The sequence below is a fragment of the Centruroides sculpturatus genome, unplaced genomic scaffold, assembly GCF_000671375.1.
Source record: "Centruroides sculpturatus isolate CEXI.00-Female unplaced genomic scaffold, Cexi_2.0 scaffold347, whole genome shotgun sequence".
NCBI classification, from domain to species: domain Eukaryota; kingdom Metazoa; phylum Arthropoda; class Arachnida; order Scorpiones; family Buthidae; genus Centruroides; species Centruroides sculpturatus.
In genome coordinates this window covers 624403-650732 of record NW_019384871.1, presented here as the reverse complement: position 1 = coordinate 650732, position 26330 = coordinate 624403, and the positions used below count along the sequence as shown (strand labels likewise).

The 26330-nt window shown below is 31.8% G+C and overlaps 1 protein-coding gene across 1 annotated transcript in view; it reads left to right on the top strand.

Annotated features, from left to right (window-relative positions):
* Positions 1 to 26330, top strand: part of LOC111630892 (telomerase protein component 1-like) — a 143799-nt gene that overhangs the window by 11643 nt on the left and 105826 nt on the right. Inside the window, exons 5-6 of the mRNA XM_023375050.1 lie at positions 1868 to 2023; positions 16843 to 16953. Coding sequence (XP_023230818.1) covers positions 1868 to 2023; positions 16843 to 16953 — 267 coding nt within the window. The remainder of the gene's footprint in view (positions 1 to 1867; positions 2024 to 16842; positions 16954 to 26330) is intronic.

Genomic DNA, 26330 nt, shown 5'->3' with positions numbered 1-26330 from the left:
AAAATGTAATATTTACCCAAAAACAAATGTTTATAATAGCTTGCTATCACATCAGGTTCAGGTGTAGTGTTTGAAAATAGAATGTAACTTTGAATGTCAATGATAGCTGAAGACTATTGAAAACATTTGTTTTTTGGATATATATTATTGTTTTTTTTTTACTGGATTTGGGTTTAATTTAAGGTCATTCTGTAATTTTAGTCCACTGTGTTTTATTTTGTAGCCTATTATTAGTTTTATTTTTTAATGACTTAATAAATTATCTTAAATTATTAAATGAAAGTGCTCTTAATTAAATTAAAATATTGTTACTTTATTATAATTGAAATGTATTTATTTTATTTTCAGTATTATAATGATCTGTTTGTATTTTAATTTAGTTTAAATATAGTGCTTAAAAGCAATGTAGCTATCTCTGAACATCTGCTCTTTAATTATGATCATCCTGTACTTAACTGCAAAATAAGCTGCTATAAAAAATTAGTATGCAAACTATAATTTTGTAGAAGACTTTTTTTTGTTCAATTGAGTCATTTTATGGTAGAGTAATGTTTTTGGAAATATAGAAAAAATGTAATTAATCATTTGTTTATTCCTTTAAAATGATTGTGAATTTCATTTTATTATATCTAATGATGCATAATAAATATTCAATGACTATAAATATTATTTTAATCTTCAGAAAATTTGTCAAAATGCCTATTTTCTTTAAAAACTTGATCAATTTGTCATTTCCTTGCTAACTATTATTATTATTATTATTTTAATCTTCAGAAAATTTGTCAAAATGCCTATTTTCTTTAAAAACTTGATCAATTTGTCATTTCCTTGCTAACTCAAAACCTTTTCTTAATTTTAATAAGCCAGTGTCTGAGTGGATAAAACTACCAAACACTGTAGTTAGTCATGCATTTGTACCTGACCAACAGGCTGGCCATAAAGTTTTTTAGGTTTTCTTCACATGTCTAACATCTAAATAGAAGACAGTTTCCCACAGAAAGACTCCTGGAAGGCACTTCTTTCTTGGCAGATTTCCCAAGTTTTGCACTGCCTTATTCCATCAATCAATCCCATCCATTCTCTCAAAAATAAGTATTTAGATTCAATGAGAAAATATTAATATAAGCTTAGATACAGGTATTAGTTATAATTTAAAATTTGTTGATAAACATTATATATTATTTTTATTTTTATTATTTTTTTTATCAATTTGAACAATTTTTAGTTTAACTCCAAATGATTGCCGGATTACATCAGGCTGTTTGCATGGCAAACAGGAGTTGTGGGTTCAAGTCCCCACTGTGGGCTGACTTTTTCCCCAGACCCTTCTAAATTAATTATTAAATTTATCAAGAGATGGCACATAATCCCTACCTCTAGACCAAATTACTTAATAATTAGCCGCATTATTATAGCCAAATATAATCTGGCAATTATTTGGTATATAAAATTGTGATTATTGTCATCGTCATAAAATTATTTTGTTCATATGAACACCCCACATTTGATTGCATCTGTGTCACTTGAACATTTTTTGACATACCTATAGTCTGTTTGCTATAATTTTGTGTATAAAGCAAAGAAGTAAAGTGACCACTACATCACTGCCCACCATAAAATATATCCTCCACATATATTGTTAGTTGACTGATGAGAGGCTAAGTGTCCAAAACGTGTAGAAGTACCCATATCAACTGAATAAAGATGGAAAAAAGTCAAGTGTTTAATTAATAACACAATCTTGTGTTCAACAGTCAATAAATACTAAAACACGGTTTCAGAAAACAAATCATATAATAAATACATAATTAAATTTTATAAGTTTTATTTTAAATGAATGATATATATTAAAAATTTTATTTTTCAGATGCATTATGGTTGTTTAATGTTAGCATTGATGATATCATATGCCTGTGAAGAGTTTGATTTGAAAGCGATTATAAATGACCAAATGTGGTGCACACCAGAAATTTTGGATGAGAAAATTTTAGATAATGTGTTTAATCTGATGAATAATTTTAATGTAAATATTCTATTTCTGATAAATTATATTAGAATATCTTATTAAATGTGTTTTTAAAATTTTAATTATGAGCTGAGAAATGTATTAATCATTGTATTTATTATTTAATTTAAATTGTTTTAAATATAAAAAGTAAATATAAATTTTAAAATTCAATTATTATACTAATAATGAACACCAATTTAATTTCTTCAATAAAAGTTTATTAAATTTGTTATACAATCTCCTTTCAATTGGATGTCTATATCTAAAAAATGTATCAGTTCATGCCTTTTTTGCTCTAGTTTAAGTTTTAATCCATTGTTGTTGCTATTTTTGATTACCTGTACATTGGGATGATTATGGATTATGAAAACCTATACCCATCTATAAAAATAGAATTCTGTTATGAAGCATTAATGGAATTTATGCTCAACATAAAGCCAGAATAGTAATTTGAACACAAATCAATTATTGTATTTATTCAGACACTTGGCAAATCTCATCATTAAATTTTATTCAGTTGATGAGATTTGTTGATTTAATGATGAGATTTGCCAAGTGTCTGAATAAATACAATAATTGATTTGTGTTCGAATTACTAAAAATTACTGGCACAGTTTCAAAAATACCAAAATAAAGCCAGAAGTTGCTGCATTTGCAAATGATATGATGGAATTAGCCAAATTGATATGCTATGAGTCCTTCTTCAGTTTTGATAAACAAGCTTACAGACAAAAGAAAGGGATACCTAATAGGAAGTCTGATGTCAGGATTATTATGCAAACTAGTCCTATACAACTTGGAGAAGCACATTATGAACTGGTTCAGGATGAATATTGTATTTTACAAAAGGTATGTGGACGATGTGTGCATTATTTGGAAAAATGGCAAGATAATACAAGAATTTGTACAGGTAATCAATAATAGCAACAACAATGGTTTAAAACTTAAACTAGAACAAAAAAGTCATGAACGAATATATTTTTTAGATATAGACATCCAATTGAAAGGAGATTGTATAACAACAGGTATTTACATAAAACCAACACATAGTCCACTATAATTCGAACGACTCCTATGAATACAAACTGTCTGCACAACATAGCAATACCAGCACACTTGAAATTAAGAAATATTTACTAATGTTTTAATTTTTTATAACAGACATTTCATTTGTTTATAACAGACATCTTCAGGCATATAATGAAAAACAAAATGGCTACATTAAAATTGAACACATTTTCACGAACGATTTACTCATGACAGTGGCGTACCGTAGTGGGGGCGGCAGGGGCTGCCCGCCCCGGGCGGCACTTTTTAGGGGGCGGCAAAATTTCACAATAAATAATAATAATATCTTGTAAAAATTTGAAACATCCTAATCTATACTTGCATCACGCCTACGATAGTGCTATCGTCCGGACAGTCCGGGAATCGGCTCGCCGGGGGAACTAGTAGCTGTTTCATCCGAGGAATTCCTGCGAAACCTGTTGACCTTTTTGTTTTTTTTTCTTGTATGATTCATTCACGTTCATATACACCACTAATATCCAATAGAACTATTTTAAACAGGTCGCTGCACTACCACCGAATTTTTCATTGCTTGTTCTGTGACAAAACTGAATTTTAGTCTTTTAAATTGAAATATCTAAATAAGGGGGGCCGAAATTTTCCTCCGCCCCGGGCGGCTGACACCCACGGTACGCCACTGACTCATGAACAAGTTCAAATTAAAATTGTTTCTGGAACAAAGTGTGTCTACAGTTTAAAATTATTTTTGAATAACTTACAAAATGCATTTAAGTTTAAATCATTTCCTGTAAAAAATTACGTATTTAAGATAAATTAAACATATTTTAATATAATAATTCAATTCAGTTCTTTATTGAACAAACCTTAGTTCATTACAAGGGGGTTAATGTAATACATAAAAGCTGAAGTTAGTACAATTTAACATTTTGAAGATTTGTGGGAAGACAGTTATTCGTTACAAAAGACTGAGGTCTTCAGTGTGATTACAGCAGAGGATGAATTCCAGGATTAAAATGTTAACGTTAGTTTTTCGATGTTAATGTTTATTATATTAATAGAGTTTTTGACATCTTTAGCACCATAACGGCTTCCTTTTGTAAATGATTGTTGTTGCGACATTCCTGTATGACCACTGGCCGCTTCTAACCAATCTGGCACTTTTTGAATAGAATCTTGTAGTATTTTTACAAAATCTACTGCTGAAGGACTGTCTACATCTGACTGTGAATAAAAAAAAAACTGGTAGCTTTTCCTAAATTTCCAACTTTCCCTTGTGGTTTTTGTGTTGTTGTTGCTTTTATCTTTCGTCGCTGCAAGTGGAAGAAACGAACGAGACGAGATCGTAACAAAAACTAAACTTTTATTCTCCTCGCGTACTTGGTACAGCACATGTCTTGACGACGCGGCTAACAAAGACAACTGGTTTTTGACGGTCTTGTGGGGTGAGTTCGAATTTATTCCAGGAAGTGATGACTCATACACCCGGGGGTAATTGCTTGTATTTTACAACTGTTAAGGGTACAGATGTGAAGGGCGGCGTTCGCCACACCCTGTTCTGCCAATTCAGTGAACATGTTCTTGGATTGTTTTAGCAAGATCATAGTTTATTACATGGCAGACATCTTTGATATGTAAACCTCTAGCTGTAACAGCTATGGCTACTAAGATTGACATTCTTCCTGTTCGAAAAATCTATCGGAGCTTCCTCTTGCTTATGTTCTCATGTTGTAAACGAACTTCATGTATACTTGTTGTAGAATAATTATTCTGAGACAAAAGAAGCTATAAAATCTGCAGTTCTCTTCTCTACCTGCACTTAAATCAAATAGCACAAACTCTTTAAGATGCAGTCTTTTTTAAACTTAGAAAAATCAAAGATTACGATTTATAATGAAGAAACAAAACTGTTCTAGAAAGGATTTTTAAAAAAATTTGCCTTTCGTAAAAGAAAGGAAAATTTTAAACCTAATGTGCATGTTTGGTATTGATAATTACAATCATCTTATGAATCAAGTGAATACATAAATAAATACAAGAAAAACACCAAGAAAAACATCTAGTTACAATACAAATAATAATACAAAAATTTAGCCATAAAACTGTGAGGAGCCAGGGTTACTGCCTGCATCTTAATCTGTTTATTGGTAACGGTCTGGTGAAAACCGCTCACATTGTCAGTGGTTGGCATGTATTCAGTGTGTGTTATCCCAGGTTCCGGGATTGGCTTTTCAGGTCGAATGGGGGTGAGCAAGGTCGTCGATAAAGTGTCGGCAATACTCGAGCAAAAGTCAACATTAACAAACTCAATAAGAATAAATTTAATGAACAACTATAATCTAAACAAAGGTTACAGGAGTTGGATTGTAATATCAAGTAATGAGCCGAGTATAAAGGATAATAATCTATCTGATTCATCAATAACACATTATGGGGCCAAGAGAGAGTTTACAAAAGTTGGTGAAGCATCCTACCTCTTTCCTGTTTGCATGATCATGGATCGGTCTAACAGAGATCTTTGCTGGACAGTCAGGTCTGGGAGAGATTGTTCCCAATGGATGATCACCCCGAAGTTTGGGTGCTTCGTCATTGTATCCTCCTTTGTCCTGGGAAAAGTACCAGGTGATTGGATGTTTTTGGTGATGAAGGTACATCTGTTGGGTCATAGGCGGGCCGGCAAGGACAGTAATATGTCATCTAAACGGGGCAGATAGTGTAATATTTGGTTTGTGAAACGTTAGATTCATCCTGTTTACTCGTTCGAATATTGACATTCCCATCAATATTCAAATGAGAGATAACAATAGATTATTATAATTTCTTAGCGTTTGTTGATGAGAAGGGTGACATTCAATCCTTTTTCTGTGTGATGTTTTCTTAATGATTGCGATGGAGAAATTGGTTAAATTTTCCTTAAACTAAACAAAAGTCAGGTCCTAGATCTCACATCACTCTTCACTTTCTTTATAATTGCACTTCCCTAGAGGATAGTGTGATTTTATTTGGGTGGAAGTATGGTTACATATTTCTTTCTCTCTCTCTCTCTCTCTCTCTCATAAAATTTACATACATCTATATAGATAATCAAAATTGCACTTAATAGTAAAATAGATACGTAGAAAAAGTACATAAACAGGTGCGGTTTACAAGTTATTCCTGGCACGTGGCAGTTTTGCAACAAGGTATGTTGACAATGAAATTAGAAGAAATAGAAGGGTTTCACATCACTAGAAAGTTTACAGTTGATTGGATAATAATAGTTTAGGTTGACCTTGGTAGGAGGGAAACAGTTCAAAGTTTGGTGACTGGATAATGGGTTGGTTTGTTTGGAGTTGCTTTGTTATGTTCATAAAGAGTTGAAAATTTCCACGATGTTGGAGAAACTTCAGGTGAGTGGATGAAATGGTTTATCTGGGTTTTCTATAACCAATAGTATTTTGCCATTGTCTTTCTCATATGGTGAGTGTGAGCATCATATTAAGGGCAGTGTCAGTCACAAAGAATTGTGATAGTTCGTTATGTGATGTGATGTTGCCTTTGAAGGAAACATACAAACAAAAGGAATGGCACACGACAACTTCTTAGGTTACACAATCCTTTCTTTATTCACGACAAACAGGTTAGATTCTAAAGAATTCCAACTGTTCTTGTAAAACTTTACAAAATTCGAGGTGCATTACGTCAGGATTTTTTTTCTTTGTTGGGTTTTCATACAATTCAAGAATATAACTTTCCCGCAGAATAGGCGTGTAACAATTTTTAGCCTAACCACATATGTAAATCTTACTTAACTAACTCTTAAACTACCTTAAAATTAACTTAACCTAAAGAGAGAAATAGGGATATGAAAGCGAGGAATGAGGAAGAATGGAAATCTACAGTCACCCAGGATTTGTTCTTTTGTCTGCACCGGTATGCTCTTTGAGTAGGAGTTCTTTTGGAGGTTATTGTACTTGCCATCTCGTCAATTCCTTTGCTGACCGCAGGATTCTCGGTTTTCGAATTCTCTTCCCAATTCAATGCCTAAGTACAATCTTTCCTGTACCAAATTATGCAATCCTCTCTGAGATTCCAAAAAAACGTTTTTAAGCCTTCCACTAGTACAGATCTCCTTTTGTACCTCCTTTCTTAATGGTCTTTGTCCTCACGATCCTCTCATCTAGATCTCCCTTTGACCTTAATGATGCGTGTAACCCCTTTGGTCTCCAGTCCAAAAACTGACCAATTCATCGGTCGTTTTTCATCTAGTCACCCTACCTCCTATTGTTCTCCTCCTGTTCATGGAATGGCTAATCCTACCCAAAGGCAATAATGGTCATCCCAGAAAGTTTCAGGAATGGATAGAAGAAAGAAATAGAGGAAATCACCAAAATAGAATAGAATTATGACTATGTAAATATACAAGTTTTGATATATACAAATATATATATATATATATATATATATATATATATATATATATATATATATATATATATATATATATATATATATATATATATATATATATATATATATATATATATATATATATATATATATATATATATATATATATATATATATATATATATATATATATATATATATATATATATATATATATATATATATATATATATATATATATATATATATATATATATATATATATATATATATATATATATATATATATATATATATATATATATATATATATATATATATATATATATATATATATATATATATATATATATATATATATATATATATATATATATATATATATATATATATATATATATATATATATATATATATATATATATATATATATATATATATATATATATATATATATATATATATATATATATATATATATATATATATATATATATATATATATATATATATATATATATATATATATATATATATATATATATATATATATATATATATATATATATATATATATATATATATATATATATATATATATATATATATATATATATATATATATATATATATATATATATATATATATATATATATATATATATATATATATATATATATATATATATATATATATATATATATATATATATATATATATATATATATATATATATATATATATATATATATATATATATATATATATATATATATATATATATATATATATATATATATATATATATATATATATATATATATATATATATATATATATATATATATATATATATATATATATATATATATATATATATATATATATATATATATATATATGGCTGACACCCACAGAATAATAACACTTGAGGCTTGATTGTACTGTTTATAGTTGGATTGTACTGTTTATATTTTCGAGGAAGTTTGATGTTAGTTGAATGGGTTGTAGAGCTATGTTGATTTAACAGTCTTCTGATTATGGTTGAGAAGATACACTGTTCTTATAGTTTAAAAATAAGAGTTAATAACATGCTATGTCATTAATTTCGTCACTTAATCAGGAGTAGAGGTAATGGGTTCAACGTGTATCTTCTATAGATGTATGTACTCTCTCTTGGATTTCTATTGCTAACCATATACTTATAATTAAACTTATATAATAATAAAATAAAGGGTATTATATTAAAATATTTGGGGTATAAATACATTCAATTCTAATATAATAAAGCAATTGTTTGTCTCGATTTTGTTGGTTCACCTTGGGGACTTCTTGGATGACTTTAAGCTCTGTATTATTTAGGGGGTGAAGTTCTTTAATTTTGTTGAGAGGGGTTTCTTCTGGTCTGTCCCCTCGAGGTCACTGCTGGGTCAAAGTATGATATTTCTTGAGTCATAGTCAACAGTGAAGGGTGTAAATGATGCAAATACTAATAATGGCAATGTCAAGACAACTAAAAAGTATCACCATAAGAGAGGGTGGAGTGGGTGACATGGGAGAGGGTACTGTTGCCATGTGAAATAAGTGATTTAAATTGTACTGGATGTTTGCTTGAGATCGGTCTGCTAATTTAATATTGAAATCTAATGGTGTCTTTAGCTTTTCATGGGCCTGTGGTTCTAGGAGTTGTTTTTGAAGAAGTTGAATTTTGGTTTGGTTTAAGATTTGCTCAATTGGTAGTATTACCAGTTGTTGTGCAATCTCAACTTGAATGGTAGACTGCATATGGAAGTGCGAGGTGAGGGTTATCCCTGGCAAATAGCCTATACATGCATTTGATAGTTTAATTATCCCCATATGATTTAATTTGTGGGTTGTGGATATAGAGGAAGAGGACTTCTGATGTCTGGTGGGACATTTGATAGTCACAGTGGGGAGGTTAGGAGTAGAATATACCCACGATCCATGCTGGTCTATTCTTTTAAAGATCAATTTATATTTGGTGACAATCTGTCAGGAACAGGGGTCTTTAACCTTGCCCTCATTTCCAATGTATAAGGAGTACTGACAACTCTGCTGTGGGACCCTTTGTATGGGTACGTCTAACAAACAGATAGAAAAGTGGGCTGTTTTACAAATAGTTAAGTCATGGTGTTGTAGCTGCATGTATGATTGTCTATCCATAGATAGAGCAATAATAGGATATTTGGTCTAGAATTGGGCAAATGCCTTCAGTGCGGGGATATACATTGGAAACTCTACGATCTCATACATATCAAAGTACCCCACTGGGGTGGTTTTTTGGCAAATGGTATTTTGGCAAAGATTCTTAATTTGCCAGATAAAGCTACTGCAATGGTAGTAATCCATTGGTAGTATTTAAACGTGTCCTGTTTGATCAGTTTGATCATTGCATACCCCTCCGGAAGTTTGAGTTGAATTTCTCGGAGGGTGCATAACATTACCTCCCGAGAGATAAAGTAAGTGTTTAATGTCCTGTTCTAAAATATCTATAGCCTCTCGCATTTCTACAAGTTGTAGGTGCAATTCTTGTATAGAGAATTTGATGGTTCTGATTATTATTTTGAATGTAAGGTTATATTTATACAATTTCATTAATTCTTCAAAGGATTTTTGTCATTGGAACAATACATATATCTGCTGCCTGTTATTTTTATTTATATTTAAGGTATTGTTTAAAAGGATGACTTGTGAGCGTAGTAAATGGACAATTGTTCATTAACTTGTTTGATTTGGGCAATTTCTGTATTTAGGATCTTGATATCTTCTGTTGTAGCGATCCTTAAGAGGAATTTAAGAGCTTTACCCCAACATTTATCAAGCCTCATTTCCTTTGATGTGTAGTGCTAGTGTTACCAGAGCTGTTCTAAATATTCCATTTTATAATTGTAGAAGGAAACTTTTAGTAGTTCAAAGCCTTTTGTGGGGATATTTCATTGTGATTGGGTTTTTTTCATTCTCCGGGGGCTTCTGTTCAGGAAAGGGATTGTGTGACAAATTGTATTTGATGGTCCAGGTGTTCAAAGTTGAGGTCATTGACCGAGGTCCAATGACTGGCGGGATCATTAGAAAGTTTCCCTGGTGAATGAAGATAGTTCCTTTGGTGAAATCCAACATCTGTCTGAGGGGTTCCATTACCGTAAGGCAGAATATCTTAAGAATAAGGCAGATCTGAAGATAATCCATCCTAGCCCATTGAGGATTCCTGTTTTTTTCTTATTCTCCCCTTTAGAGTCTATGGTTCTGCCACCTGGAAAACGAGTTGAAATAAATCTTCGTAATGAACCATAAATTGTCCTAAAAATAGTCATGAAGGGGGTCTGCCCCTTTTTATGACTTTTTCACTTACTATAATGAGTTAAGAGTGGTGTTGGGCTTTGGTTCTCCTTATGATACTCTTTGTTTTGGTTTAGTTTTTCACGGTATAGACTAAGGGTGCACCGATTAATCGGTAAGTAATCGGTAATCGGCCGTATCGGCCACGTAGCCGATTAATCGGTATCGGCCATTCCCCCCGATTAATCGGTTTCGGTAATCGGCCAATTTTACATTTTGGTATTTTTGTTAGAATGTTACGTACAATGCTAGTAATAAAAACTAATAAATTTCTGTTATATATTTATTATGTATTACATGACAAACTGAATATTTAAAAAATTTTACTAATCAAATTATTTCTTTTATCGATACATATTATAAGTATAATATAAGGTATAATATAAAGTTTAAACTTTACATAAGAAAAAGTATTGAATAGGTTAAAAAGAAAAATTAAATTTTTTTTATTTTATAAGTTTAAAGTTTAAACATATAAAACAAATAAAAATTTAATATTTAAACTGTAAAACCCTTAAATTGTAATGCAGAAACATGAGAATTTCATCATTTTCAGGGCATAACCTATTTTTTCCGGCTCATAAATGTTACCTCCAGTGCTGAAAATTTTTTCACTTTCAATGGAAGATGCTGAGGCATATTTCATAGCTATTTCATAGCTATTTTGCTCAAATTAGGAAAAAGTTCTTTTGAACTTTTCCAACACAAAAATATGTCACTATGTCTTTGTTTAAGGGATAAATGTAAATATGTTTCTAATTCTTGATCGAAACGTTTGTTAGTCTCGTTTTTTCTTTTTTTTAAAAAACATGCTATTCTTCATTCTTTTGTTTACCAGAAGCTAATTCATCAAATAAATCAGAAAAACTTAGAAATTCACTTCCATCTTGATCACCTCCAGAAGTAGAAGCTTCAGAATTTAATTCTTATTGAGATTTCCTCTACCATATTTTCTTTTTGAAATTTCATTTTGAATCCCAATCTCTTTGGTCTTTTGACACATAATGAGATAAAATGTTGATAAGGGTTTTATTAATTAACTTCCCTTCTAATGAACTAAGGTTCGTACAATAAAGAATTGAATTGAATTATTATATTAAAATATGTTTAATTTATCTTAAATATGTAATTTTTTATGGAAAATAATTTAAACGCATTTTGTAAGTTATTCAAAAATAATTTTAAACTGTAGATGCACTTTGTTCCAGAAATAATTTTAATTTGAACTTGTAAATTGTTTGTGAAAATGTGTTCAATTTTAATGTAGCCATTTTGTTCTGCATTATATGCTTGAAGATGTCTGTTATAAACAGATGAAAATGTTAGTAAATATTTCTTAATTTCAAGTGTGCTGGAATTTGTATGTTGTCTATGTTTATTCTATCGCAATATTGGAGAGTTATTGACCACTGTGTTATATTGTAAATATATAAGCATATTATATTGCAATGTGGGGACCAGGGGCTATCAAAAGTTAGTTTATGTTAGGTTAGGGTAGGGTCCTGCCACCAGGTGTGTTTTGTCGGACACACCGCCGATTTTGACATAATCAGATAGTTAAGGCGCGAGGGTAAGAGTCACTCTGAAGTCCAGGAATGAGCCTCTCAGGAGGATGAATGCAAAGTCAAATACAAATAACATGACTTTATTATCAAAAATTAAGTTCATAACATTCTTAAAATCTGATTCAAGAAATCTGCCTATATCTATCTATTAAACGAGGGGGCTGCCTAACGGGGGTATCTGAACTACAGCATACCAGGAAAAAGAGAGCCGTCTTCTCTTGTAAGTCCAGTCAGTCCCCTGATCTAGTTCTTTCTTCCCTTTTGCTTGGTCCTTCACTGATGTCTGCCGGTAAATGGTGTTCACTTCTGGTCGACGTTTCCTTGCAATTATGGCGGGATGGGTCCACTTGTGTCTACTGTTGATGTCCGCCATTGATGCCTTCCTTGTATGGGATGGTTCTTTAAGAGTCTGGAGAGGCTGGTGCTTTCTACCATTGTCTGCCGAGGAGCTCTGTCTGTGTCTGGATTTGTGCCTCTTTTATACGCTTTTCAACACAAATTGAAAAGCGTATAAAAGATATAGCGTATAAAAGATAAGCGTATAAACATATATAGGAGAGTTATGATATGGCTTACTATCCTATTGGTTTGACTTTTGAGCTGAGACATTACATAAGCAAAACTGTTTTAACTAGTTTCTTGACTTTATATAGTGATAGCACCGAACTCCATGGATGTCATCATTGACAAATCTTATCATTATTCATCGCTTGTTTTGGTTACTGTTGTGCCTTGAAACGATGTTCGATCTTCGCTATGATCGGTGGGGGGCATGAAGTGGTGTTTTTCCCACTTTCTTTAAGTTTTATTCTCTTACAAATTTATTTAATTATTTAATTGTCCTTTCATCCTTTTCCTCGCATGTTGTGAGATTTATTGCCGTTAATTAATAAACTTCTTATTTTAAATTGTTTCTTTAAATCATTCTAAAAGTTGATATTATTGGAAATTTCTGTAGGGAAGTCCCTAGAATCGGAAAAATAGGCAAATTTCCTCTTACACTTTGATCCATGTATAAACAATCTCGGTATCTTCAAGATGTGGGTTCAAAAGAAAAAGGATATAAAATAATTACAATGTTTTTAAATACAATAAAATCTCTAACTAATTAATTAAAATGACAACAAAGTGGCTAAACTAAGATTATACAGATAACGTAAATACGTAAATAACAAATTTACAAATACATACACACACACATATATATATAGTAACAACAAATTTTGGTGGGGGGGAAATGGTGGTCTTCACAGCAAAATATCTTATTATATCAAAAAGTTTTAGACTATAAATATATTTTGTTTTCCTAGTTAAATGTATTGATTAGGTGAAAAAAATATATATATTTTTAACTCTGTCCTATCCTTTTAAAAGCCTTTTTACCAGCCCATAATGGAATAGCTGGATGGTGAGGGATGGGTTTGGCATAACTGGATGGACTGTTTCAAAAAATTTCCTAGGGTTTGTTTTTTCAGCCAGTCTAGATTCAATCTCAAGCCTCAGAGTGGTAGGCTGCCACTTTAGCCACTTGGTCATCTGGCTCTCAATTTGAAAAAGTTGCAGCCTAAAACTCAAATATAGACATAAATTCCTACTGTCATCTGTTTGTCTGTCTGTTTTTCTTTAATCTCAAGAACAGAGTTGAATAGATGAAAGACGAGACCAGACATGGAAAGCTTAGTGGCAAGAGGCCATGATTAACTATATAGGAATTTCTGATACAAACCAGAAGTCACATTATTTCAATTCAAAGATTTTCACCTGAAAAGTGTTAGATAGATGACAGNCCTTGTCGGCTCTAATGAGAGTGACTCCATTTCTCTTCATCCATCGACGGGCCTTTGACATTTTAGCCCCTATCTGCTTATACTCGAAAGCTTTTTTAGCTTTTACTATTTTGTTCACAGCCATAAATAAGAAATCACTATTTTTATAGTGATTTCTTATTTAAAACTGTCAGATATGATTGATTTAAATTATTGGATAAATCAAACTCATTATTCCTCTTGAAATTGGTTATAAACTAGTTTTAAAAAGTACAGTTAATTCAAAATTTTAAATATGAATTTTGATAATTTGAAACTAGTTTAGTTCATATTTTAAAAATCAAATATAAACAAATAAAACAGCATGTTTTCTAGTATATAGAATGTGAATAACGTACCCAGAACCTATAAACAATGGGTACAAAAACAAAACAATAAAATAACACAAACGTTTTCAAACTCCATCAGAGTTGTTCTTCAGGAATTATAATGGTTACCCAATGGAACATTGTAAAAGCTTTTGGAATATAAAATTCAAATGAGTTTTCAAATTACGAGCACAAAATTTAAAAACCCAAGTCATGCCTGCATATTCAGTTGCCCAACAGGGACTCAACAAACAATTAAACAGTGTTGTCAATCAACTCTTGCCAGGCCATCAACAAAACCTTTGCCGCCTCATAATTTATGCACGTGGATGTAATATTAGATTTAAATATCTGCACTGCCTCCAACTATCTGAGGTGTTCTGTGGGGGGTGAAGCAAGGATGAATTTGGCCTAATTTTAATTAATAATAATTTCTCATTAAAGAAAGTTTAAAAGATCTGCTTTTAGGAACAAATCATTTTGTTTTATTTTTCAAGTGCTTTTTACACTCTATCAGAATATGCTATTACATTTGAAATTTCCAAATGTTCAAGATGTGATAATGAACTTAAACACATTTTTAAGTCTTTCTGGTGGATGGTTATTTTTGTATATTTGTGAAATTTTCAGACATGAAGTATGCATTGAAAATCCTGAGATAGGAAGCCAGATGGCTGAGGTAAGATGTTATTCTACTAACACAGAGCATGTAGATCAAGTCTGGAAAGTTTAAAAACTCCAGAAATTTTTCATGGCTAGTCTTTCTCAGATATGTTGGGCTCCATCTTCCTTGTGGGCCTGGTTAAACTCATGATTTATATGATAAAAGGCCCTCTAGTGTCCACAAGGTAGAAAGAGTTTAAAAAATAATTTTAAAAACATCCTGAAATGAATATTAAATGTTGAGCAATTACAATAGAATAAATTGATTTGTTCTACCATATATTGTTGAATATTTTTACATTTATTTTGAGATTTATTCCTAACAGCAGAACTTTTATTTTAATTAAAGTAAAACTAGCATAAAAGAATAATTCTATATATTAGTAATTAATTCAAATTTTATTTCTGAAAAGTTAGAAAATGAGNTTGTCTTGGAGAGCGCAAGCAATTCATGTGTAAATCTCACTTGTGCCTGTTTGTAGAAACAGTCTCAGCATTTTGTATTTTCTTTTGACCCAGTTCTCAGTCCCCTGACTACTTACAAGTCTGATTTATTTTATGTGTGCATGATTTGGGCACCAAATACTCTGTGACAAATTGCAACTCCTGACATATACTCCTTCATACCTCTAAGGTGTGCAGTCATTGACAGCAGTGTGATTTTAGAGACAAGACATAGTCTTGTCAACATTAGTTAAAATTTGTTATTTTTCTCTTTTAAACATTTAAATTATAGATATTAATATTTTTTAAATACTACAAAAGAAGTTTAGATTGGCATTGTAAAGCAGGAATTAATTTTAATTAATAATAATTTCTCATTAAAGAAAGTTTAAAAGATCTGCTTTTAGGAACAAATCATTTTGTTTTATTTTTCAAGTGCTTTTTACACTCTATCAGAATATGCTATTACATTTGAAATTTCCAAATGTTCAAGATGTGATAATGAACTTAAACACATTTTTAAGTCTTTCTGGTGGATGGTTATTTTTGTATATTTGTGAAATTTTCAGACATGAAGTATGCATTGAAAATCCTGAGATAGGAAGCCAGATGGCTGAGGTAAGATGTTATTCTACTAACACAGAGCATGTAGATCAAGTCTGGAAAGTTTAAAAACTCCAGAAATTTTTCATGGCTAGTCTTTCTCAGATATGTTGGGCTCCATCTTCCTTGTGGGCCTGGTTAAACTCATGATTTATATGATAAAAGGCCCTCTAGTGTCCACAAGGTAGAAAGAGTTTAAAAAATAATTTTAAAAACATCCTGAAATGAATATTAAATGTTGAGCAATTACAATAGAATAAATTGATTTGTTCTACCATATATTGTTGAATATTTTTACATTTATTTTGAGATTTATTCCTAACAGCAGAACTTTTATTTTAATTAAAGTAAAACTAGCATAAAAGAATAATTCTATATATTAGTAATTAATTCAAATTTTATTTCTGAAAAGTTAGAAAATGAGAATAAAATGGATGTAACTTTAAAATATATGAAAGATTGAGAAACTTTCTGATTTAATGATTATATTGAATGTAAAAAATTTATATTTAAATAATTATCAATTAGAAAAATTAAAAATAAATGAAAAAGTCTAACCAATTTTTATTTATTTTAAAAGATTTTTTTCTCATCAAATTTTTCATATTATTTTTTAACATTTTATTTTAATAAAATATTTTATTATATCTAGATCACATTTACCAAAGAAGAAGCTAAAGATGCAGTTTCTACATTTTATAATGAAAAATTTTCTGTATTACTTGAACATTATTTATGCCCACTAACTACTCAAGGCATTCAGGTATGTTTATTTATATGTCAAATATTTTCTAACAGATACTTAGACAGATTTGACCTGTCTACAGCAGTCTCACTAGGAAGACATACATGCACTTGAAGGTTCTTATATGAATTCTAGGTCAACTGAACTAGTTTGAGGCCTTTGAATATATATTATTCCTAAAAATATAATTTCTAAAAATAAAAGATTATCTTTAGATAAGATAAACGAGTAAAAATAAAACGCTCTTTCTTAAACCGATTTCGAGTGATTTATATCAGCAGACAAATAATTAACAAAGATACTATACTTCAGCCAACGTTATTTCTTTTATTATTTTCAAATTTCTTAAAGAATTTTCCAAAAGGTTCTCCAAATGCATTTTGCCGTTACAGCCTCATCGGTGGATTATCTAACAACAATCAACTCATCACTTTTTATACAAATAAATTTTTCCCAGCATGCATCAATGTTTAGACCGACATTCCGATTTAACAAATTTGCATGTTCAACAATACAAAAGTGCTCTACTACTCGTCTTTTAAACCAATTTTCTATTTTATATAATATTTTTACAGAATTTCTATTAATTTTACAATTATAATTTGCGAGACTAATCGGGGGTAGGATGTTTACAAGGATGTTCCTCTCCTACCACTTACTCGACTCAAGACCTTAAGGTCTGCTCTCGTTTGTCTAAGGATGGGAGAAAAAGGGTTAGGAGAAAGGATCTGACACCAGTCTATCAATTTATCGCGGATAGATGGGGGATTATCACGAGCGATCTCGTCCAGGACTTCGGGTTCAGTATGGAGGTGATAATGGTGGAAGAAATGTACTCCAATCGTTCGTTAACAAAATACCCGTTTATTCCGTACATTTATACATAGTTAATAATTGGAATACAAATCCCTCTCGGGATTTTCAATCCGTATAGTTCATAAAGTAACGGCAAAGTATAAAGTAGTCGCGACCCTACCCGCGAGTTTGGAATATTCGAGAGAGAGCTTACACATCATCGCGTGTAGGATAAATACTTCTAGTTATACAGGATGGTGGTTTCAGGACGATCTTGGAGTCCGAATCCCGGGCTCGTTAAAATAGTTCGTGAGTCGACATAAGTCCGCAAATCGTAGAATAGTTCTATCGAGGATGGTGGCGACGAGATGCAGGTAATCCACACACACACACACAGAGTACAGAACAATAACTTCCCCCTCGTGTCGTCATCCTACTTGTCTTTTATATGGGGCCTCTCTTTTCGAGATTTCCCTATGTACGTCACAGGTGATGATCTTCGTTGACCAATGGTGGGTGAAGTGACAAACTTATGACACAACAGTTAACTCATCTTCTACAGGGAAGTATTGTTGTGGGAACGGAGTTTTTATGAGCGATTTTTATGAGAAAATTTGTCGGTTGTTTTTCCCTTTTTGTGTTAACCCTAACTTTAAAAAAATCGGTTTGATTTTGAAACAAAACGTTAAATGAATGAACAAAAATGAATATAACTATTCGAATCTCGGCCCTCTTAAATCCTGACTCTCACAAATTGATACAATGTTGATACCAAGGTAACTCTTGTCTTTTTAGACGAATCGCTGCCTCGTGTTCTTTTAGGCGTATCTCGAGCCTCCGTCCCGTTTCTCCAACATATGATTTCGCTTGCAAACAATCACATGATACTTTGTAAACCACTCCTGCGACGTAAAGCTGATTTCTTACTTCATTTTGACTTTTAGTATTTATAATAATAATAATAATCGACATTTTGTTTTCCTGCTTTGCCACTACAGATATAGAAAACTTTTTAAATATGGGTTTATATCGTTCATAAAGATTATGTATATAAGGCATTTTAACATAAGTATTATTATTTATACAATTTTTTACATTATATCTGTAATTTATAAAAGAATTATACCANAATTTTTTTAAAATGATGTCAATCCCGAAAATCTCGGGATTAGGAAAATTTAATCCCGAAAATTTTGGGACTGAAAAGTTGTCGGGATCCCGGGATCCCGATTTTCGAGATCCCGGGATCAAATCCTCTACTCCTGACTAATTCATAATTACAGCCTAATTAAATACTTACAGATTATATTTTTAAAAATTTGTTTTATGTATTTTACAAATATTATATAATATTTTATGTATAAGTAAAAAATCATAAAATAAAAACTAAAAGATTAAGAAATGCTTTACAAAATTCTGTAATTTTTGATTTTTCAAATTTTAAATTAGCCAAAAATTTTGTAAAAATATAATATAAACACACGAAGTTATTTATAGTTTAAATGATCTATCAGTTTTATGTATTAATAAGTTAAAAACTTATATTTTCTATTGTTATATTTAAGGCAGTTTACTGATATGGTATATTTTGATATGGATATTGATATGGATATTTTGATATGGATATTTTGATATGGATATTGAAAAAGATACATTAACACCAAAATATACCATATCTTTTTCAAATATGTAAAATTGTTTGTGTAAAATTTTTTGATAACATTTTTAATTTAATATGAAAGTACTGTGTAAATACTGTATACTCAAACTTTTTCCATCTTAATTTATTGATCTAGTGATTTAACATATATCAGTAAATAAGCAATGGTAAATTATGGTTGAAATTTAAATGTGATTTATTAAAGGTACCAACAATTTATTAAAAACTGTCAAAGTTTTCATATAGTAATGTTAATCTTAAATTTACTATTTTAATTATTTATTAACCATAACATTTTATTCTATACAATAATACTAAAGGAAAACATTATTATTAACAATATATTATACAGAAAAATATTAACAGCTGAGCTTGACTGAAAAGACAAATAACAATTCATATCAGTTTTCAATACTTCTAAAATGGATTGATTATTTTTATTAATACATTCTGTTTGTCTTAAACTTTCTATGTGATAATCAGAATTTTTGAAATTAGTTGCTATATTGTTATAGTTTTTTTCTCTAATCCAATCTCTGATCCAAGCTAAATTACAGTCACAATTCCAAGGATTTCCAGATAACAGCAGAGAAAGCAATTTTACTTGATGTATCTGAAAAAATTCGATAATGTTCTAATATTGGAATGCCCAGAGTTCAAATTTTAACTGCCACTTAGTTCAACCGTTCAAATTATTTGATGCAAATTAATTTGGCTATTTATGTCTTACTCCTATTTATTATTATTATTATTTTTTTTTAAATACTTGGCCATTATGTACTGAGTCACAGTGCATGAGGTGATGACATCACAATCTGTTTATGACATGTCTATGCATGCATTTTATGACATGATGAAAGTGAGATTTCAAAGCAGGGTTTAATGTGCATGGCTCATCAATCTCTCCTTGTGCAGAGGTATTTGAGTAAGCATTCCATTACAGTCCTGCTGCATCCCCCATACTCACCAGACTTGCTCCATGTGATTTCTACTTCTTTCCTCATAAGAAAACACATATGAAAGGCTGAAAATTCATCAGATGAAGTGATTACTGCTGCAAAATGTACACTTCAAATGGTCATTAGCGGTTTCTGGATGTTTTCAAAAAACTGTAGAACCACTGGATGAAGTGTGTTGCTGTAGAGGTGAATACTTAATGGTTAATTGTTGTCTAAATGTATATAATTAATAAAAACAGAAATAAAAACTTTTTGATTCCAATGAAACCGTGTTGTAATGTACTTTGCTTTATACAGACACAATAAAGAGATGAATAATCTGCCAAGTGTTTGAAAGAAGTCACTTTATTATGTCTGTATAAAGCAAAGCAATAAAAATCTTTTCCACAAACTGTTTGAACATACCACATATATGAATTTGTTCATTATATAGTTGTTTTTGTTTTCACTTAATTTTTATGTAATCATTGCTGTAATAGTTGTTGATGTAGCACAGTTATACAGCTTTACTCTTAAACAACTCTTTCATTTGTGTGAAGATCTATTTTAACTTTTCATTTAGTTCAGTGAAAATATTTTTATTACAACAGTTTATATATTAGCAAAACTCTTCAATTATAAATAGAGTAAATTTGTAAATAATGGCATTTATTTTTATAGTCTTACTTCTAGAATAACCAAAACGGTGCTTACTTCACTTTAATTTGTTTCACTAACGTTTTCGAACCTTTTGGTTCTTCTTCAGGTGAAAAATGGGCAAATCCGTTAAGATTCGATTGAAACTATCTTTTTTTAAAAGAATTCCGAACATGGAACTTCTCCGAAACTCGTGCAATCGTCGTCTTCTTTTGCGCATGCGCCGTTATGAGCCTACGTTTCCTCCCGTTATGTGTCATATATCAGGGTTTGCCACGCTACTGATAATGATATTTCATCTTTGCTGTTTATACAATTGTTACCCTGAGTTGCTTTGTGTATAAAAATCGCTTCCATCAAGCGCAAATATTGCGTTTGGTGCGTGGTGTATATTATCTTTGCTTGCTCAAATAACGGTTGTATCTCAGGGTCCGTGGCGTACTGTGCTAAGACGGTTGTCAGCCTCTTGTGGAGGATATCAGCTTTATGTTCCTTAATCCTCACTCCTAAAGATCTCTTCGTGGAGCCGATATATAACAATTCTTCATCGCATCTGCGATCCCTAATTGGGATACTGTATACTCCAGCCATCATGTCTTGTTGCGGAGTATCTTTCGCATTACTAAGCAGTCAAAATAATGTAGGACCTCTTCTAAATACGATGGAAACTTGTCTTTTCTTAGCTATCTCTTTATATAGTTTCTCCAAATACGGATTATACGTTATCGCTACTCTTTCCTTCTGTTCTTTCTCTAGCGTTTCCGGACGATCTGTTCTTTGCAGATGAATCATTTTTTTGGCTAAGGTAGTTACCAGTTCACTATACCCATGCCGTTCAGCAATACTTTTAAGTATGTTTATTTCTGTTTTAAATGCATGCGATGTCGAAGAGTGCGTATAAGCCCTTTTAACCAAGGTGTTAAATGCCGCTACTTTGTATTGCTTCGGGTCACATGATCCGGAATGTATAATTGTTCTACTAGCGGTTTTCTGTATACTTCCGTGCTGATGGTCGAACCTTTAACCTTGATGCTGACATCCAGAAAATGAACCTGGGTGTAGCTCTCTTGTTCAAGACCCAGCGTCAATCCGTAAGGGTTGTTATTAAACGATGCTAATAATGCCGGCATATCAGGCTTACAGCTCCATAGTATGAGTATATCGTCCACGTACCTTTTATACATAATTATATTGTGTAGGTGGTCAGGAAGTATTTTATCCTCCAGGAGTCTAATCACCATTTCACACAGGTCTCCCGAGATTGGGCTCCCCATTGGTACACCCCTTCTTTGTTTATATACTGTGCCTTTAAATTGAAAGAACGAGTTATAGCACAATAAATGTGCCAACTCCAAAATTTGATGGTGGTAATTACTATCTTCTACTATTTTGAATATCACATCTCTTACTGCACAAAAGGCTGGTGGTAAAAGTATTGAAGGGTAAAGTGATTTAAAGTCCAGTACAGTCATGTACTTCGGGGGGTACCAATCTGCTTCAGGAGTGTTATGAGGTCTACGCTATTAGATATAGTGAACTGGTACTCTTCTATGTATGGCGCGATAATCGTGTGCATTATCGCTTCGAGTTTGCGTGTTGGAGCCTTGATCTTGTCCACTACTGGATGAATCGTTTTTCCTTGTTTATGGGTTTTGGCAAACCTGAATAATTTAGGCGTGTCCGGAGAGTCCATAACAATGCTTTTAAGCTCCAACCTCTTAGCTAACTTGGTGTTGGCGAATCTTTTGACTCTTGCATTTAATTTTTCAACTGTGTTATTGTCAACTCTCTCACACTCTGTGCTATTGATATACTCCAACATCAACTGCTCGTATGTCTGCTGCTTCATAACTACCATGGTTTTGGCCTTGTCGGCTCTAATGAGAGTGACTCCATTTCTCTTCATCCATCGACGGGCCTTTGACATTTTAGCCCCTATCTGCTTATACTCGAAAGCTTTTTTAGCTTTTACTATTTTGTTCACAGCCATAAATAAGAAATCACTATTTTTATAGTGATTTCTTATTTAAAACTGTCAGATATGATTGATTTAAATTATTGGATAAATCAAACTCATTATTCCTCTTGAAATTGGTTATAAACTAGTTTTAAAAAGTACAGTTAATTCAAAATTTTAAATATGAATTTTGATAATTTGAAACTAGTTTAGTTCATATTTTAAAAATCAAATATAAACAAATAAAACAGCATGTTTTCTAGTATATAGAATGTGAATAACGTACCCAGAACCTATAAACAATGGGTACAAAAACAAAACAATAAAATAACACAAACGTTTTCAAACTCCATCAGAGTTGTTCTTCAGGAATTATAATGGTTACCCAATGGAACATTGTAAAAGCTTTTGGAATATAAAATTCAAATGAGTTTTCAAATTACGAGCACAAAATTTAAAAACCCAAGTCATGCCTGCATATTCAGTTGCCCAACAGGGACTCAACAAACAATTAAACAGTGTTGTCAATCAACTCTTGCCAGGCCATCAACAAAACCTTTGCCACCTCATAATTTATGCACGTGGATGTAATATTAGATTTAAATATCTGCACTGCCTCCAACTATCTGAGGTGTTCTGTGGGGGGTGAAGCAAGGATGAATTTGGCCTTGTTGAAGTTAGCTACAATGTCAGGATTCGTGGTATATGTGGAGAGGGCTGTGCTAGTTCTTGCATGTTGTATATCTGCGAGATGCTCTTGTAATCTGGTTCCCATGGAGTGCTTAGTTGACCCAATGTATACCATGTCACTATCATTATCTATTGTTTCTAATGGGGACACTATATGTGCCAGGGAGTCTATTCGGGTTGGATGAGTCCTTCCCATTACAAAGCATGTCAAAAATAGTCGGGCACCTCCTGAAAGTGATACAAACCTGGCATTTCCTGGCAATTTCAGCACATGATGATTTAGGTGTGGGTTAAAGGTAATAAGGTTTCCATTCCATATTCTCAGTTTGGTTATCTCTCATCAAGTCAACTAGGGGGGGATGTATTCTGATTGCATGCAGTGATAACATTCAATCAGCCTATGTGTAATGTTGTGGTAACCATGTGCAATGGCTATGTGCTCTATAAACAAGAGCACATAGGAGCTTTAGGAGTAGAAGAATGTGTAAAAGTTCTTCTAATTAGTGCCTTATATGCTGCAATTTTGTAAAGGGATCACATGACCCCACCAGTATGTATGAGGACATTGAACCCAGTTTACAAAATACTAAGGTGTGGATACCAAATCCCTCCACTCTAATATTTATGTCCAAGAAATGCAGCTCTGATGGGCTAGATGGTTTTACTTCCAGGATCAACCTGTAGGGATTACTGTTGATAGTATTGACAGTTCTGGATTTGCAAATATTTCTGCAAAATTATTGTTGTGCTCAATGCCAGTTTTACAGATAAATTTTTAAATGATCTATCTTATATTCACTAGATCAGTGATATAACAATATTCATTACAGTTCTGTTAACTCAAGGGGAATATTAATTAATAAATCATAGATTATTAAACATATTTTTAGGCATCCTCTGAAAAATTTCATCTTTTTCACCTGTGTTTAATATATCTGTCAAAGTCTCAGTTAATACACACAATATTAAGTCTTTGGATAATTTTATTCTCAGTCTTGCTTGGTGAATATTGTATGAAGCAATATTATGATAACATGTGTAGTGCTTCGCTACTGTAAATTGTTGGTTATCTTTTTTACTTCATGTTAACATTGTGTACTAGTACATATTCGCATTGTGTGTTTATATAGGTTTTTGTTTGTATTTATTAATGTTCTATGCTTGCGCAGAATGTCCTGTGTTGTGTTATGTGCCACCTTTGGGTGTTAAGGTTGTGCAGGGCTGATTGGACAAGAAGGAGACCATGTGACGAAAGAAAAAGGCCTGGATAGCAGGATGTATAAAAAGGGGGTCTCATGTGCTGGAGGAACTTTTTGTTTTTTTGCCGTTCTGACGTGGATTGGAGGCTTGAATGGAGGATATGAGGAAGAATAGAGACTCGGATAGGTGAGAATCAGAGAGGGAACAAAAAAGAAAAGGGAGGTTAACTGCTGGTGAGGTGGATGATCTGAAAATCCATCTACATCTGCATGAAGACATCCCATGCAAGTATAGTTCATAGTACTAAGTGAGGCCATATTGTAGGTGATCTTCATGGGACTAGTATTTTTCCAGTCAGAATTATTTGGACTATGCGGTTGGCAATGCTGGTTATGAAGCTTGAGCGTATACTACAACTAGGCATGGACAGTAGCATAGTAACTATTCATGTAATCTCAACACATGAGTGAAAACTAGTATATCTTGGACGATATACCCAAGTTCAGCCATATATTTAATTGGCTTGATCATATATGTGATTGTAGTGGAGAAATCCTTATATTTCTGATCGTTTTAGTTATCATTTTATTAAAATTGTTTAACTAACTTAGTAACATGTCTGTTGTAAAATTCTGATGATTACCCCATCTACAGACAAGATATATTCTGATATATCCCAGTCACTACACATGATTGAAACAATAGCCCATATGAATAAAAACGAAGGAAATACTAATAAGCATAAGGTAGAAGTAAAAACAAATGCTTCGAGCAAAAGGTAGAAGCAAAAGCACTTCCTCTGTTTTGTATGAATAATGATTATCTTATACTTCAGAGCAAATGCTTTTGGTAAACAAGTAAAAGGTTCTCAATGTGCAGGTTATGACATTTAATCTTGTCCCTGTGTTCTATTTTATTAGCTATATTCAATTCATATTTGTCATGTCATACTAATTGTTTTTTCTGCATTCGATTTCATATTCCAAAAGCCTTCTAAAGAATGTTCGAATGCCTTCTAAAGAAGTTCAAAAATTTAAAGACCAGTATGAGACTTAGCCTTGTCTATTTATGGCATGACCTAGATTTTTAATGATACCATTTTATTAAACTACTATCAACTTTCACACCTGCGTGTTAATCACTTGGCAAGTTCTCAGCAACTAAAAAGACACTTTCTCATAACCTCACAACCTATTGTTGCAAGTTTGTCAGTTGAATATAGCAACAGACCAATTTTTGGGGCAGTTGTCCTTCATCCTACCAACTGTGCAGTTGCCTGTTTTTGAGATTAAACTTTACCCAAGTGGAATTTTGTGCCTATCGCCTCCTACTCCTTCATCTTTTGATCCCGGATTGGATGACCTAATTACCGACACCTTAATGAACACCTTGGATTACAGTATTGCAGTATTAAAACAATTTTTATAATAATCATGCTATTAGAATATTAGAAATACTTTTTTTTTTTTTCACAAAAGTCAAAAAAAAAAAAAAAAAA